The sequence below is a fragment of the Peromyscus eremicus genome, chromosome 2 (assembly GCF_949786415.1).
Source record: "Peromyscus eremicus chromosome 2, PerEre_H2_v1, whole genome shotgun sequence".
Taxonomy (NCBI): Eukaryota; Metazoa; Chordata; class Mammalia; order Rodentia; family Cricetidae; genus Peromyscus; species Peromyscus eremicus.
In genome coordinates, this window is record NC_081417.1 from 79,073,589 (window position 1) to 79,087,100 (window position 13,512).

At 43.0% G+C, this 13,512-nt stretch overlaps 1 protein-coding gene across 3 annotated transcripts in view; it reads left to right on the forward strand.

The window, feature by feature from the left end:
* Kiaa1958 (KIAA1958 ortholog) overlaps positions 1 to 13,512 on the forward strand; it is a 69,877-nt gene that overhangs the window by 27,176 nt on the left and 29,189 nt on the right. The window contains exon 2 of one of the 3 annotated variants that reach the window (XM_059254412.1): positions 6,544 to 6,627. The exons of 1 other annotated variant lie outside the window; for it this stretch is intronic. In XM_059254412.1, the coding sequence (XP_059110395.1) occupies positions 6,544 to 6,627 (84 nt within the window). Of the gene's footprint in view, positions 1 to 6,543; positions 13,048 to 13,512 lie in introns of those variants that run through there. One more of the 3 variants, XM_059254410.1, reaches the window with a different exon arrangement.

Sequence of the window (13,512 nt, forward strand, 5' to 3'; positions counted from 1 at the left end):
TATTTTATTTTTCAAATTTAAAATACATCCTTACTTAATAAGCTCATGGGCTTATTGTTCACTAGTTTATAGAGAATTAGAACATTACTAAGTGAGAAATGAGACAAAATACTCTTTATTTTACATGAGAATAATAGAAGAAGTTAAACATCAGGAACTGTTCCCTCTCGCTGTAGATGCACTGCTTTAATAACAGCATGCAGGGATGCCATAGCTAAGTGTGCTTGTTTAATTGGATGCAGCATCAATCGAGCAAACGTGTCTGGATTTAAATCTATCATAGACGTCCTCAAATTCAATGAGAACGTAAGATACTGCTCTAATTATGTGTGTTTCCATGCCATTTCCTAACAAGGGGGCAATAATTGGATTAATGGAGCATGGAAAGGGTGTAAACACACTACTCTGGCTGTAGGGAACTGGGAAGTGTTCTGGACAGCTGACTACGTTTGCTAAAAAGGCTGGTTTTCCTCACAGCACTTGGGCTAGTCTACTAAAGATTGACTCTGGTTACTGCCCTCCTACTAGATGACAAATCCATAAGACAAGAGCTGTGTAGATTATGTTGGTAGACCACTTAGTTCCTGACCTGTCACTTGGTGTGAAAGTGAGGTGGTCCAGCTCAGCTCTGGAGAGGGAGGGAGAAGGCTGAGGTTTCCGCTGCTGCCCAGGCGGGTGGGCAGGCGCTGGCTGAGTGGAAGATGAAGCTTTGTAGGATAGCTCCTTAGGTCCTAAGTTACATGCTAGGTCTCAGGACATACATACTGATGAGCCTGTCAGGCGTATAGGCTAGTGGAAGCTGTAGGAAACATTATTTTCATCCCCGCTCACTTACTTACTTGATTCAAATACTTAATCTAGGGCAGCAGTTCTCAACCTGTCGCATGTCACGTAGCCTGCATATCAGATACTTATAATCCGGTTCATAACAGTAGCAAAATTACAGTTACGAAGGAGCAACGGAATAATTTTATGGTTGGGGTCCCCACAACATGAAGAGCTATATTAAAGGGTCGCAGCACTAGGAGGGTGGGGAACTACTGATTTAAGGCTGGGGATGTGGCTCAGTTGGCAGAGTGCTTCCATGAAAACCTGAGGACCTGAGTTCAGATTCCTAGCACCAGTGTAAAAAGTCGTGTACAGCATCGTGTACTCACAGTTCCATTTCGGCAGAGGCAGAGACAAGAGGATCCCTGGGCTAGGGTAGCCAGGCTAGCAAATTGGTGAGTTCTAAGTTCAGTGAGGAACTCTGTCTCAAGAGATTAAGTGGAAGAGCTGGAGAGATGGCTGAATGGATAAAGGGTTGACCACACAAGAAGGAAAACCTGAATTTGAATGCCTGGAACTAAGTCTGGGTGTGGTGTGTTCGTGTAAAACCCCAGTCCTTTTGCAGTGAAACGGAGAAGAATTCCCAGCTGCTTGCAGGCCAGCTAGCCCACTCCATGTGGTGGTGCACTGTCTCGTGGTGAAGAATTGAAACTCAAGATTGTCCTCTGACCTCTGTATGTGCACCCACACTCATGCGGATGAGTGTGCACACATCACGCACAAGTATTATGTGAGGAGCATTGAAGAAGCTACCGACGGTCAAGCTCTGGCTATACCAAGTACTGTGCACATACACCTGCACATATTGTACACATGAACAGGTACACACAGATACAAAAACCAAAAACTTGCTCTATTAGAAGAAAATCCTTTGTGTCCTCATGCTTTTGACTGCCATACTCTGCTTTGTTAACTTTTCTCGGCCTTTGGGTTTACGTGTGCTGAGATGCTGAATTTCTGTCTAGTGGAACATCCCACTGCCATGAGGATGAAGTACCTGCAAATACACAACAGTGGGTGAAGCCAAGAAAAAAGAAGCCAGATGCCCAAGATTCCATGCATAGGCATTATAGTAATAGGCCAGCCCAACTACATTTCAAGTCAGTTTTCTTGGTGCTAGGGGATGATGGAAGAAGAAATTCTTCCAAGTGGTTACTAGATTTACAGATCAAAATTGTGTGCACATAATGACTATATTCTGTGTATGTTATACCTAATAAAGTTTTTTTTTTGTTTTGGTTTTTTGTTTTCTTGTTTTGTTCGTTTTTTCGAGACAGGGTTTCTCTGTGTAGTTTTGGAGCCTGTCCTGGATCTCTCTTTGTAGACCAGGCTGGACTCACAGAGATCCACCTGGCTCTGCCTCCCGAGTGCTGGGATTAAAGGTGTGCGCAACCGCCGCCTGGCTCCTAATAAAGTTTTAAAAGGAATGGAGCAGAAACTTTTCTGGAGACTGGTACATGATGCTTGTAGTTGGTTTGTATTTCCTATTGATTTTCTCTGGTCTTACTTGATTTTGTTATTAGCTGAGAACTTATTACTTATACTGGGTTTGAAAACTGTTTCTTTGCCCTTATTTATACAAAGTGAATGAGGGTGTCCTCCCTTCCAGCTGTCTCCTGTGGTGCATTCAAGTTGCCTTAGAAAAGACAGCGGCCATGCTGCAGCTCACTAGGGCTGCTTTCCTGCAGATGCAACTTCTGCTTCTTAAACTAAGCTTGAGACCCGGCAAACAAGAAGGCAAGCCTTGCAAACAAGATGAGGCTGAGGATGGACTGAGGGGGTCAGCTCAGAGTGGGTTCTTCTGGAGCTGAAATGTGGCAGAGACAGAGAGGAGAGCCGGCCACCTGGTCAGGGAGCTGTGCCTTGTGATGACACCATTTCACAGTGCTCCTCACCAGCTCATGGCTGCCCCATGCTTCATGTCCAGTGCACTTGGCTGTTTGCTACATACCCTGAAATCATCACTTCAATTGACACATACAAGTTTTCAAATCAAATGTCAATTCATTTTTGTAAAAGGAGGTACAAACTAAAAATGAATGTTGGCTAAGTAGAGTTGGTATCTCATGATGGGATCTGATGGCAGTTACTGAGTACCTTGCAAATACAAGCACACTGTAATGAATGAAATTTTAAATCTCTAGTTTATCTGGAGTGTTTTGTTAGCTCTACAGTATTCCAGTTTAAAGATTCAGCTGTCCTTATCCGACCTCCCCTTGGGATATCCTAGTTTGTAGCACCTTGGTTCAGACTCCCAAGACAGTTTCTAATGGCAGATCTTATCTGTTAGGATTTTTAATGGGAAGTGCTAGGGTTTGATCATTGATTGATAAATTATACCTCTGAACAGGTACTGTAGTGGATTTCAGGTGACGGTGCTGCAGGCTGAAAGAATATATTAATAGAGATGCAACTGTATATAATAAAGCTATACCTAGAAAGGCCAAGGAGTTTTTCTAGAGGGAAGCCATTTATCAGGGAATATTTGGTGTTATTCAGTTTTTAATATTCAGCTGTTTCTTGCTATGAATTTCTTGTGCTCATAATTCCCCAAGAACAGTATGTGTGAACCATTCCTTGGGCATATACATTCAAAGTACTTAGATAAGATCACATAGTCAAGGCCTTCTGCCTCAGGGCTCCCTGCTTCCTTTTTAGCATTTGAATTGAGTGTCTGCCTTTTGCAAATATCCCCTTTAGCTACATCCAAAGATAGGGCCATCTCCAAACAAAGCATCCAAAGACTAGCAGATAACAGAATAGCTGGCCAGACCACCCGCTAGGTGCCTGAAGCCCCTGAACTAAGGTAAAACATTTGAGGACAGCCTCCTAGGTGCATAGCTTTGCTTCTTGTGCAAATCAAGCTCAGATCTCCCCCTCCCCTTACAGTCCTAGAACAACTTCTTAGAACAAGGAGTTTTTTGCATGACCAGGTGCAGTAAAGACTGGAGCAGAATTCCTGGTCCAGTCAGAGTCGCGTGGCCAGAGAGAAAAGAACAAGGCAGGGTTTCTGTAGATGGTAGGGCAAACTGGCTCAGGCTGAGGAGTAAGGGCCAAGGAAAAGTTTTGCCAACTATAGGTGGACTTGAATCGGGTCAGGAGAGGAGACGAGGGAGGAAAGATGGAGGATGAAGGAACAGGGGATGAAGATGAGATTGAAAGCATAAGAGCTTAGTTATTAGAGGACAGAAAAAGAAGGGACAGAGAGGAACTGAATGTAAGGAGGAAGCTGAAGCTGTATAGATAGCATTTTGTCTTAGAAAAATAAACAGACAAAAGAGCATGGTGTACATAGATTCTTTTCCCTCAGATAACACCACACTGGACATAGCGACTTCCCCAGGACTCTGGGAAGGATTTTCTCAGGGCAGGCCCCTGGGAAAATTCCAATAACAGGGTATACAGACTCAGTCTAAGAGCTCATGTGAGTGTTGAGGGGCTGGAAATCTTTTCCCTAAAGTTGCCTGTGAACGTTTATTTCCTGGAAAGCCTTTGAAGTTTGCAGACTGCTTTTAGATATTTGCATAAGCAGCCAAAGCAATCCTGTGCTGGCCTCTGACTTCACATGCGACCAGGCAAGGGGACCAGCTGCTGAAAGGTCACACTCAACTCGGCTTCTTTGTTTTTAGTGGAAAGAGAAGGTGGGCTGCGTTGTTAATATGTGAACAATTTCAACTACAAAAAGAGGTGACTGGAAGTTAAGCTGTTGAAACAGAAAGTCTCTTTGTGTCTTTGAATTTTGGAGATGTCATCTCTCCAGTGTGCCTGTTTACATAATGAAATTTGGAAATCTGTCTTAGAATTGCCATTTAAAAATAACATGGTTATTCATAGATATACAGTAATATATGGTAATGCTTTATAAAGTAGTGTGTTCTATGAATAAACTCCAGTTTATTAAAAACTTTCCATTATTGGATATAGTAAGTACAAAGACTTCCACTGAGCAGTCTTACAAATTAATCTGAAATTTTTCCTATATAGATATTTTCAATAAACAAAATGCTATTGCCTTATACTCAAGAGTCTTAAGTTGTATTTTTTTGTTGTTTTAAATTCTGTGTTTCCCTCTTAAAAAGCACTAGGAAAACCAACTTCATTGCTTATCAGTGGGTAGACTGGGTTTCTGTTGTGTAATTCTGTTGGGTGTCTGAGTTTTGTCCAGACCACACCTGACATACAGAGCAGGTGATTTTTTTAAACCAAGTATTTTTATTAGTAATGTTAAGGTTTCAAGTTTAAATTAAATGTTACTGAAATGAAACCACTTAAATAGTTTTTCTTAACCTTTTTTTAAATGGGCAAAATGGAGTTTCCTACACAGGACACAGGCATAGAACTTGACTTTTCTGAGTCAAGGTATGCTTTGAACTTGAGACCCCTACCTCCTGAGGGGCTTCCTAAGGAGCAGGAATTACAGGCCTGAGCTGCTAGAACTGTGTTTACCTGGGAATGTGTTTAAGTCTCATCATGAGCATAGAGGTACTGGTTAAAATGCAGATTCGCCGGGTGGTGGTGGCATGTGCATTTAATCCCAGCACTCGGGAGGCAGAGGCAGGTGGATCTCTGTGAGTTCAAGGCCAGCCTGGTCTACAGAGTGAGTTCCAGGAAAAGCACAAGGCTACACAGAGAAACCCTGTCTTGAAAAAAACCAATAATAATAATAATAAAATGCAGATTCATAGGCTTGCAGGCAGGTAGCCTGTATTTGGCCAAGCATTTTAAGTCTGAAGCATAGTACAGTGTGAAGCCTGCTACCTTGGAGCAGTGCTGCTTAATGGATGGTCTAGAGCTTGTACTGCAAGTCCTTCAGGCAGAAGGTAAATAATAAATCAAGAAAACAAACAGAACCAAGATAGGCCCTTTCTTTCACCTCAATTATAAAGTTCATGTTTAATTATCCTCTTGTTACTGTGACGTTTAGTCCTGATTTTCCTTTAAAATACCAGGTTGATTCTTATCACTTAATTACATACAAACTGTTTTGCTATCCATAAAGAATCCTTAAAAATTGTGTTGACCTCAATTCTTACAGAAGAGCAAGTATCAAATGAACTGCCATCAAATTTATCTCCCTCTAAAAAGACTGTCAGTGATGTGTTAGGTGGCCGGTGCGGTCAGTGGAACCAGTGCTGCGTCCAGTTTCACAAATGAAGTGAGTTTACCAGCTGGGGAGGGGATGCCTTCATACTGCGTAGGACAGATAGCACATTTCTGCCCCACATTTTTCCTCCAACCAAAAGACTACCTGCAGTCTCCCCTTGTCTACAAACCTCACTCACTAAGCTAGGTGCCAGCCACTCAGAGCTAGTAAGGTGGCTCCAGAGGATAAAGGTGTTTGCCGTGCAAGCCTGAGGACCTGAGTTCAATCCCCGGAACTGTGTAAAGGTGGAAGGATTTGCACCTACACTCACTCACACACATCACACACACACACACACACACACACACACACACACCACAATAATAACAAAATTTAATGTTTTAACAAAGAAGGTCTCTCTCATCATGGGCCATATTTTGTCCAGTATATTTGTGACACTGAGTTTGGCTTCAATAGCGCGACGATGCTTTCAATACTATTTATCTCTGTCCTCTCAAAATTGATCCGTCTTTCCCGTCTCATTATAACAGGAAACTTTATTTCAGAGTAGCAAGTGCATTGTCTGAACTCATCAACACCCTCTCTGTCCCTCCCTCCCCCGTTTGTTGCAGACCAGGATGAAAGAGCAGCTGAGCTCAGCAGGGAGCAGAATGAGAAAACCATCCGGAGCACGCAGACCGCGCTCCGCAATTTCCGGGAGTTCCTCATCTCCAAGTACCCTTCGGAAACCAGAGAGATCTATGTCATCCCTTGCAAGGAGCTAGATGCCTACCTTGCCTCCTTCTTCGTGGATGCCAGGCAGAAGGATGGGTCTGAGTACGAACCCAACAGCTTGGCGAATTACCAGTGTGGGCTGGAACGGTACCTGAAAGAGCACCGGTATGGCTACAGCATCACCAGGGATAAGGAGTTTAAGCGTTCCCAGGAGGCCCTGAAGCAGAAGCAGATTGAGCTCCGCTGCAAAGGAAAAGGAAACAAGCCACACAAGTCCATGAAGCTCACCTTTGCCGACGAGCTCATATTGCGGAAGAGAGGACTGCTGAGCCGGTATAACCCCGAGGGTCTGCTCAACCTTGTCTGGCTTAACAATACAAAAGCTTTTGGGCACTGCACAGGCTTCCATGGATCCACCTTGAAATGGGGCGACATCCGACTCCGGGTCACAGAAACTGGGCTCGAGTATTTGGAATGGATGGGTCAGGACACCGGTGATCTGAATGCCAAAACCAAGAGAGGAGGGACAGACTCACGGGTTTATGCCACCCAGCATGCCCCACAGACTTGCCCGGTGCAGGACTATAAGGAATATGCCCAGCGGAGGCCTCCGGCCATGCGCTATGAGGATGCCCCCTTCTACCTGTCCATCAAGCCAGTTGTGAACCTGGCGGCTCTGCATTGGTACAACTGCCAGGCCCTCGGCAAGAACAAGCTGGCCAAGATGGTGAAAACCATGTGCGAGAAGGGCAACATCCCGGGCAGGAAGACCAACTTCAGTGTCTACCAGAGCTGCAGCACCTTGTCTGAGGCCCAGAGCAACCAGCTGGTCCTCATCTGCAACAACCTGAGCCAGCAGGCTGCCCAGTCAGTGGCGGGCCACTCCAACAGCGGCAATTTCATTGTCTCCTCTTACGACTCTTCCTCAGACACAGCTTGACCAGGTGGCTTGCGCAAGACCTCACTTTGGTTTCTGTGTCCCAAGAAACTGTCATTGTATACTGCATTTCGTCGCCTTTCACCTGCCCTCAGTGTTAACTTTATAAAATGCAAATCTCTATTTTTCTTTTTACAGATAAGCCAATGGCAATAGTTTAGTATCACTAACACAGTATTTATAGGCTTGAGACAAACAAGTGTGCTTGTGGGTGATTCCATGTAATTGCTGTTACAGACTTGGCAAAACCGTAGTGGTTCTCAGGCAACGGTAGAGAAAGAATTCCGTTTTGAAAAAACCGTCAGAAAGGAAACCGAGTCATTCAAGACACCATGTCCTCACTCCTCCTTGCCTCCTCACGTCCCGATTTTGATCTCCTTCACAGATGGATTTATTTTTTTAATTTTTAAAAATTCTATATGAATCTGGAGGAGACAACTTTACTGCTCGTGCCAGATGTTGCTGAGCCAGAGCAGGTCATGAAAGGGGTATCATAAGCTCAGCGTTGAGTTATTTACATGTATTGTTAGTGTAGAGTTTTAGCTCCTGGACCTCACTTTTCACCATATATGGAGATCCCAATGCTTAAAGAATTTTTCTTTGGGGGGGAGGGGGCGGCGTGTAGAAGGAGGAATAAAGGTGCCATTCTTTTTGGAAGACGTCTCATTTCTAAATAATATGCAAGGTCTGATACCATGAGGGGTGGGGAGACTGTTACAGAGCTCATTTTTAGTGGTGTGATTGGACCTGCGTAGGATGTCCTTTTTCCCTAAGTCAGTGTAAATGAGTTTGATCATCAGATTTACAAGAAATTTTAAACTTTCAAGAACTTTGAAAATATTTCCAAGTGTTAGATTGTCTATCAAGAATAAAAGAGAAGGTAGAAAATGGAGGCCCCACTAAAAATCTGGATGCCTTGGTGGAGACAAGAAGCTGCAGGACCCTGTTACTGTGTCTAAGCATTAAATCCGGCTCTTTTCCCCACGGGACCACTAGACTCTGCTACACTTAGGATCAAGGGAGCGTTGACACCCATCTTAAATCACAATAGTTAGTTACCAGGCTCAGCAGAACTCAAAGCATTCTTGAGTTTCTGCTCAGTAAATAGAAATGCATTTATCTGTGGTAATCTGTAGTTGAAATAATTTTGGTTAAACATTTGTGGTGGTTTTTCCAGTCTCTGTTTTCAAGTCTTGAAGACTGTAGTAAATTATTAGTTAAAACACTTCAAGAATCAAATAAATTTAGTCATTAGAGCCACAGTAAGATTGAGCTGGCTTCCTTCCCATCCTATGCAGTCAGTAATATAGAAGGGCTCTGAAAACCACCATTGGTTGGTCACAGTGGAGCACCCTGTTGGGGAGCTGTTTATTCTTCACGTCAACCGTATCACTCACATTAGCTTGGAAGATAGGTGGTACTTTATTATCTTCTGATAGGAAAAGAGAAATATTTTCATTTGCTTTACTAAATTGTCACAGAGCCGAGCTTTCCCATGGCTCAGTGGCTCTTCGCATCAATATGTAATAAGCACACAGGGGCCTTTCTTCTAGGCTGTGGTCTTTAGTGCAGAAGTGGCAGGTGAGCCTGGGACCTTGGTGGATAGAAGTAGCTTTATGAGCTTGTCCTTCCGAGAGAAGCATCGTTAAGAAAAGGTATATATTTCTATATAAGTATTGTCTAAATCCTTTGAGCAACCTAAAGAGGAAGCAAGTTATCCTCATTTTATGGTGAAACCATAAGTCGGTTAGATGAAGAAGGAGTCTGTCTTCTTACCCTAGCCTTTTTCTATTCATCTTATGAGCTAGTTGTTGGTTTGGGTGGTTTGAGCCAGAATGAGAACAGTGTCTTTCCATTGCTGAAGGCTGTCTAGTTTCAAGGAATGCTGGGTGATGTTTCATGTTTGCACACGATCCTCTGACCCGCCTCCCCATCACCTCCACTTAAATACTCAGCTGCTTTCTCCCAGTTCCTCTGCAGACCCTCCCCACTCTTGGAGGCAGACAAGCCCGCTGTAAGGGAACTTTTTGAAAGGCTGTTTCATGTGGTATACTTGTCATTTTTTATCGTCATAGTTTTTAAGTTCTCCATCATGTTGGCAGCAGAGTTGGTTTTGAGAAAGGAAGCCTATCACTGTGCACTCCACTAAGAGGATGGAATTAGGCAGTTGTGAGTCCCTGCTGGTGGTGTTGAGTACTGACAGGAGCATCTGCCCTGCCAATCTTAAGTACTACATTTTCATCAAGACAGTACATCAATAATGTGAATTACTTTTATTTATTTATGTTTTGCTATGATAACTAACCAGATAAGAACACTGTGATATTTAGATTAAAACAACTTTTTGAAAAATGGCTTACTAGAAGAAGCATAGCCAACCTAGAACCTCTTTAATTAAATTATACAAAGTCCATGACTACCTCTAAATTTTGTATTTTTAGCTAAACAATTCTGAGGATATACCACTACCAGATGCTGTTTTTATTACTTAGAATTTTAACTTATAAAATGATTCCACGCCGTGGCAGAGGTGTACGTCAGCATTTATCATGGTTATTAGGGCTAATGTGAAATGTTCCATACATAATATATGTCAACTATTAAATATTTATTTCGTAATTTTAACTATCTTAGAATTTCCCTGTTAATTTGCTTTCTCTTAAGTTATTGTGTTGTGTTCTGCTTGATACAGGGTTTCTCCACATTGTCCGTCCTCACCCTCGTCCCCCCAGATCCCGGGTGCTGGGGCTACAGGAAAGCAGCACCATACACAGCTCGTTTCCCTAAATTCAAGTATTACCTGAGCTACAATAGTGCCTGCATCTTTTCTGGTGTAGGTTAAGTCTCTGGTTTTTCAGTTAGGTCTTAGTATTGGAAACTGTGGCGTTAACTAACATCCAGAGCCATACTATCGATGACTTTATTGAGATGAAAATTTATGGCTACAGAGGCAAATATTTACTGAATATCCAGTCAGTGGGAAGTCTGTAAAGATGTATACAGTTCTTCCTGTTCTCAAAGAGAATATAGAGATGCTATAGTAACAGTTTTATTTTTGAGAGCCCAGCCTTCCCCTCCCCCAAATCTCTGTGCTGATCCTATTGTGCATTGTCTTTCATACTCTGTGCCTCTGCAGTTACTTAAGTCATTGAATAGTCAGTCCAGTTTGCTGCAGAATGTATCCCACTTCTTTGAGTATTTTTTTTAATCATTTTTATTTTGTGTGCATTGGTGTTTTGCCTGCATGTAGATCTGTGTGAGGGTGTGGGGTTCCCTAGAAATGAACTTACAGACAGCTGTAAGCCGCCATGTGGGTGCTGGGAATTGAACCCAAGTCCTCTGGAAGAGCAGTCGGTGCTCTTAACCACTGAGCCATCTCTACAGCCCTTTGAATATTTTTAGGAAGACCTTTTCTTAGAGCTTCTCCCCACACACCCCAAGTCAGGGTTTCTCTGTATAATCCTGGCTGTCCTGGAACTCACTCTGTAGACCAGGTTGGCCTCCGACTAACAGAGATATGCCTGCCTCGACCTCCCAGTGCTGGGATAGAATTTTTCTTAAAATCAGTAATACGGTGAAGCCATTTGTGTACCATCCCTGTGTTCACATAGGTGCACACCCACAGGAAAGTCAGGCTGTATTGTGACAGTCATTTGTTAGAGCGTACAGTGTGCCCCTGTCCCAGGACACACAGGAAAGTCAGGCTGTATTGTGACAGTCGTTTGTTAGAGCATACAGTGTGCCCCTGTCCCAGGTGCTTCTCTAAGTTGTCTTTATCAGTAACCATTTTAAGTGAACATTGCTGCTCTTTGTAAGGGACAAGGTCGCATGGGTTGCCCCGGTCACAGAGTGAGTGGGGAGGAGCAGTGGTGGTCCCTGAAGGACATCCTGGTCCCACCAAGTCCTGTCCTCTACTGTGGCTGCTATCCAGGCAGCACCACTCACTCGTGCTCTGCTAATTCTGCAGTAGGCTCTCTGAGGTGACAAGCAGTAGATCAAATCTCTGGTACAAGATATTTTTTTGAGAAAGGGCTTTGACTGGAGCCTGGGGCCCAGCAGTTCGGCTAGGCTGTCCTTTCGTAAGGTAGAGTGCTAGAACTGGGATGAAAATTAGCAGTCATTCCTGTCAAACAGGTCTGGGAACCCAGAAGTACCCTGTAGATACCATCTTCCAGTCACTGCTGTGTTTCTGCTGATAGCAGATAAAGGGGAATTGTATCGGTAAACTCCAGCAACTCTGATTTGACCTTTCTAAGCAGAGAAAAGGAAGACAGATCTCTCAAGGTCCAGCTGACCTGAAAATTGACCCGTTGGGTGTGCCAGAACTGAATGAAAGGCCTGATTTGGTATTGAAGATTGTGGTTTCTTAAAAATACGACATTTTAGTGTACTAAGTTGAGTTTTAGTGCAAGCCATGATGAATTAGAGTCAGTATTAGTTAGGTCCAAGTATTGCTATAAAGCCATTGTCTTTGTTGAATTGTGATCTTAGAGGCTACCCCTGGAAAGGACCTAAGAAGTTGTCTCACCCAGTGATTACCAAGATTTAGACTCAGAAACCATATCTTCCTTCAGGGAGATGGTAAGGAAGGTAAAGGGATGGATACCTCAGAAAGAACATGTGAACGTGCACACTCACACACACTCGCTGGAGAGTCAGCTCCTAGACCTCCTCTGTCCTTTGAGACGGCTGTGCTGAATGGGCTGATGTTACCTCTGTTCCACAGCCCCCACAGAGATGAGCACCTGGGTCTTCCCGTCTCATTAGGATTAGAGCCAGGAGAACCCAGACACCTGACTCCTGTCCTTAACAGAAAAACTTGATAGAATTTAGAGAAGAAATCCCACCTACGTGGAAGTAAACCCTGAGTTAAATGTGTTTTCTTCTTTTCCAAATTGTATTTTAAACTTCTGTATATTTGTTTGGGTTTTTAAGACTGGGTCTCATGGTGTAGCTTTGGCTAGCTGGAACTATGTAGACCAAGTTGGCTTTGAACTCACAGAATCTGCCTGCCTCTGCCTCTGCATCTGGAGTGCTGGAATCAGAGGTGTACACCACCGTGCCCAGAATTAACCCTCTAGTTCGTTATAGGCTGTTTGAATGTGAAGCCTAACTTTTCATTATAGGGTTATGTCTTGATTTTTAGCCATGTTTCATTGTAAAATTTGTTAGAATCACTTCTAGTGTAATTGTTTCCTAACAAATGTCACTCTGCTCATCCCACTTATAGTTAGTTTTCAACTATAAATGGGGAGGCAAACTACCCACATCTCTAAGTATTGGATTCCAGTTGCAGATCATGGACCAAAGGAAATTCCTGTTTCGTTGGGCATTCTCCTGGAAATCCAGCTCTATGGTATCCATGTTATTGGTTTGAGATACAATTTGTACTATTTGACAGTTTGAGACATACCTTCAGTCAAAAGGATTACAATTTTATCAACATAATTAAGATTTTCTTAAGTGAATTTATTCAGCGGTAAAAAAGGGCAAAGTGGTAGGCAGTGATACAGGTCTGCAGCAGGGAGATTGGAAATGCACAGTGGGTGTCCTGTGTTAGCTTGACGTTTCTTCTGGAATTCAAGCATAAGAAATTTCACAGACACAATTTGCAAATTGTGTTTATCAGAATCAGTAGAGACAGTATCAAATTTTAGGATTTTTTTAAAGTTCAGTGTAGTTGTCTTTTTATGGAATGTCTGACTTGGTATGACACTGAAATTAGCATTTTTACCGTTTTGCATTGATTTCCATGGGAGCTTTGCAAATGTTTTGACCTAGTTTACTCGTTCGTGGTAGGTAGAATTAGGACGGCATTGGGAATGTAGAACCCTAACAGTTATTGTACACACAGTGTTTTAGTGACTGTTGAGTGTCTGTGTTGTTACATTTTATAAGTCACGTACCTTAGAGTACTGTACTATTAATT